The sequence below is a fragment of the Nematolebias whitei genome, chromosome 1 (genome assembly GCF_014905685.2).
Source record: "Nematolebias whitei isolate Nwh7 chromosome 1, NemWhi1, whole genome shotgun sequence".
Classification (NCBI taxonomy): Eukaryota; Metazoa; Chordata; class Actinopteri; order Cyprinodontiformes; family Rivulidae; genus Nematolebias; species Nematolebias whitei.
The window spans coordinates 42,512,450-42,515,578 of record NC_056498.1 but is presented as its reverse complement, the minus strand read 5'-3'; the positions used below and the strand labels follow the sequence as shown (position 1 = coordinate 42,515,578).

The 3,129-nt window shown below is 43.2% G+C and overlaps 1 protein-coding gene across 1 annotated transcript in view; it reads right to left on the bottom strand.

The window, feature by feature from the left end:
- LOC119417985 (F-box only protein 41-like) overlaps positions 1–3,129 on the bottom strand; it is a 22,452-nt gene that overhangs the window by 1,915 nt on the left and 17,408 nt on the right. The window contains exons 12-14 of the mRNA XM_037685264.1: positions 2,379–2,474; positions 1,177–1,295; positions 71–229 (exon numbers count right to left, since the gene is read on the bottom strand). Coding sequence (XP_037541192.1) covers positions 71–229; positions 1,177–1,295; positions 2,379–2,474 — 374 coding nt within the window. The remainder of the gene's footprint in view (positions 1–70; positions 230–1,176; positions 1,296–2,378; positions 2,475–3,129) is intronic.

The window sequence follows — 3,129 nt, the reverse complement described above, 5'->3', positions numbered from 1 at the left end:
CAGAGGAGGGGTTAGTCCGCTGCAGGTGAGTTTGGAGGAGAAAACCATGAGGAGGAGAGGAGAGGCTCACTGTGGAGGTGCAGGAGGGCCTGACCGCTGACCGGGGTGTGGCTCAGAACCAGGGTCCGCAGACTGGTCAGTCCAGAACCACAGAGCTCTGTCACCACCTGCAGGCTGAGGTCTGAGAGACGCTCCAGCTCCAGGTGCTGCAGGAGAGGGCAGCTACGCACTACACACACACACAACACACACAACACACACAACACATACAAAATACACAAAACACACACACACACACAACACACACACACAAAATACACACAACACACACAACACATACAAAATACACACAACACACACAACACATACAAAATACACACAACACATACAAAATACACACAAAACACACAACACATACAAAATACACACAAAACACAAAAAATACACACACACACAAAATACACACAAAACACACAACACATACAAAATACACACAACACACACAACACATACAAAATACACACAACACACAATAAATACACACACACAAAATACACACAATACACACAAAATACACACAACACACACAACGCATACAAAATACACACAACACACACAACACATACAAAATACACACAACACACACAACACATACAAAATACACACAAAACACACAACACATACAAAATACACACAACACATACAAAATACACACAACACATACAAAATACACACAACACACAACACACACACAACACATACAAAAGACACACACACACAGACACGTCTTTAATATTTGAACTCGTGGCTGATGGAACAATTTTTTAACAAATTTAATAAAATACGAGTTATTTCAGGGTTTTAATGAAAGAAAATCCGTGCACGGTGTGTTGGTGGGACTAAATGTAGCAGCTAAAAGCTAAATGTAACATAAGAGCCCGCAGCTGAAGCAGACTTAAAAGAGCTACATTTTCTGAAGGAGCTGAAATGATTTAAAAGTATTTCTTTAAAAAGTATAAAAATCTCAAAGTATTCCTGATCGAGCCGAACGTTTTGAGTTTCGAGCCGTTTGTTAAAAACGTGCGGAAAAAACTAAACCATGGAACAAAAATGCTGAGTCAGTGTTCACTTACAGCTTATTGATGAGTCATGATATCAGAAGGCGGTTCTACTCACCGACAGCAACCAATCCCTGATTGCTGCAGCTAGCCCCGCCCACACCGAGTGACAGGAGGCGTGGCCAGCATTGTCCAATCGTCTGCAGGCAGCGGTCATCAAAACGAGTCGGTTGTTGGCTGAAACAACAAACAATTTGATAAACGTCTTGTTCACTTCAGTCAACATGAGCTACAAATATGGAGTAAATTATTAAAACAAAGTTCAGAGCTCAAAGCTTGTAACGCATCGTGTCTGGATTCTTATCCTCTACGCCAGAGGTTCTCAGACTAAGGGTCTGGACCCCCTGTGGGTCATGACCCAGTCAGAGCATCAGGAGCAGCTAAACTAATTTTAAGAATAATTTTAAAAGTAGATTCAGTTCTATGTTCTAAAATGACTAAAGTCTTTGATCATAAGAAAAACACACAACGGGTGAAGGAGCTCTTTGTGAAACAGCTCATTACGACGTTGGTTTACTTTAACCAGAGACGGTGTTGCCAGGTGAGAAATGTGGGATTATCGTACTAGAGACATAAAGTGATCGTATTTTGAGGGAAATTATCGTACACCCGTCATAACCAGAATAACAAATCTATTGATGCACTATAGTAGTGACGGGTCCGCTTCCAGACCGGCTCTGCTTCTTCTTCTTGTCCTCACTCATGGGGCGGGCGCAGCAGACTATTCATCCAATCATGGCCGTTGTTCTGAGGCAAACGCATACACGTCACTCGTAGGTCACATTTAGAAAAGAACGATTGGCTGGAATTTCCAGCCAATCGTGCGTCTGTTTGCGGACACAGATGCCTTCACGGTTCACAAAAAAACTCGGGCAGACAGGTGCGAGAGGCTGATGACAACCGATGACAACCACACATTCGCAGAATGGTCCAATTATCATATATTTGGCCTTTTTTTGGGTTATTGATCGTACAGAGGGCAAAATTGTCTACAAATACGATAATTATCGTACACCTGGCAACACTGACCAGAGACACCGTCTACATGAAGCCCCGCCCCTTTTTGGTGAAAACAAACCCTCCACTTTGATTGACAGTAAACAAATCTGAAGCTTTCAGGAGCTCAAACATCCTGTTCTGTCAGGAAAATATTTATCTTTCACGCTGAAGAAGAAAACTTTCATATTTCTGTTTCAAACTTTGATGAGATGAGTAGGATCTTGAACACTGAGTCCACCTGAGTCCACCTGCACAACTCACCTGGGGTGAACCGGTGCCACCTGCAGGCTGCTGATATTCCTGCAGCCGGCACCCAGGGCCCACAGAACCTCCTGACACACCGGGTCTGAAGAACTCCTGCAGGAGGTCAGGCAGACAGACAGGTGATCATTCATTCAACCTTTATTTCTACAGGTTAGTCTCACTGAGCCTCCAGGACTCGTTTACAAGAGAGACCTGGTTTAACAAAGAGTGGTGACAACAGTGGACGATCATGAAAGAAAGCAAATACATTGAAAAAGATGAAAGAAATGGTATTAAAACAAAACAAAAACAGCTAGATTATAAAACGATGTAGAAAACTACAAACAGGAACATCTGCAGGAACTTATCAGATGTTTGAAGCCACTTAGAGAGGTCAAAGGTCGAGAGCTTCAGGTCTTTTTACAAGATATTCCAGGAAACAGGAGCGGAGTAGGAGAAGGTCCTTTTGTCTAGTTCAGTCCTCACTGAGGGAACACTGCAGGTAATGATGTCCTGAGAGCGCACGCTGTAGCTGCACTCACACAGAGACATGTAGGAGGAGATGTATGAAGGCAGCAGACCAGGAAGTGATTTAAAGATGAAAATGTACCAGTGAGAGAGTCTGTGTGAAGTTAATGGTGACCAGTTAACCAGTGAATACTGGGTGCAGTGGTGGGTACGGTAGTTACAGCCAGTTATGAATCTTAGTGCTCCATGATAGACAGCATCCAACATCTGCAGCATCCAACATCTGCAGCATCCAACATCT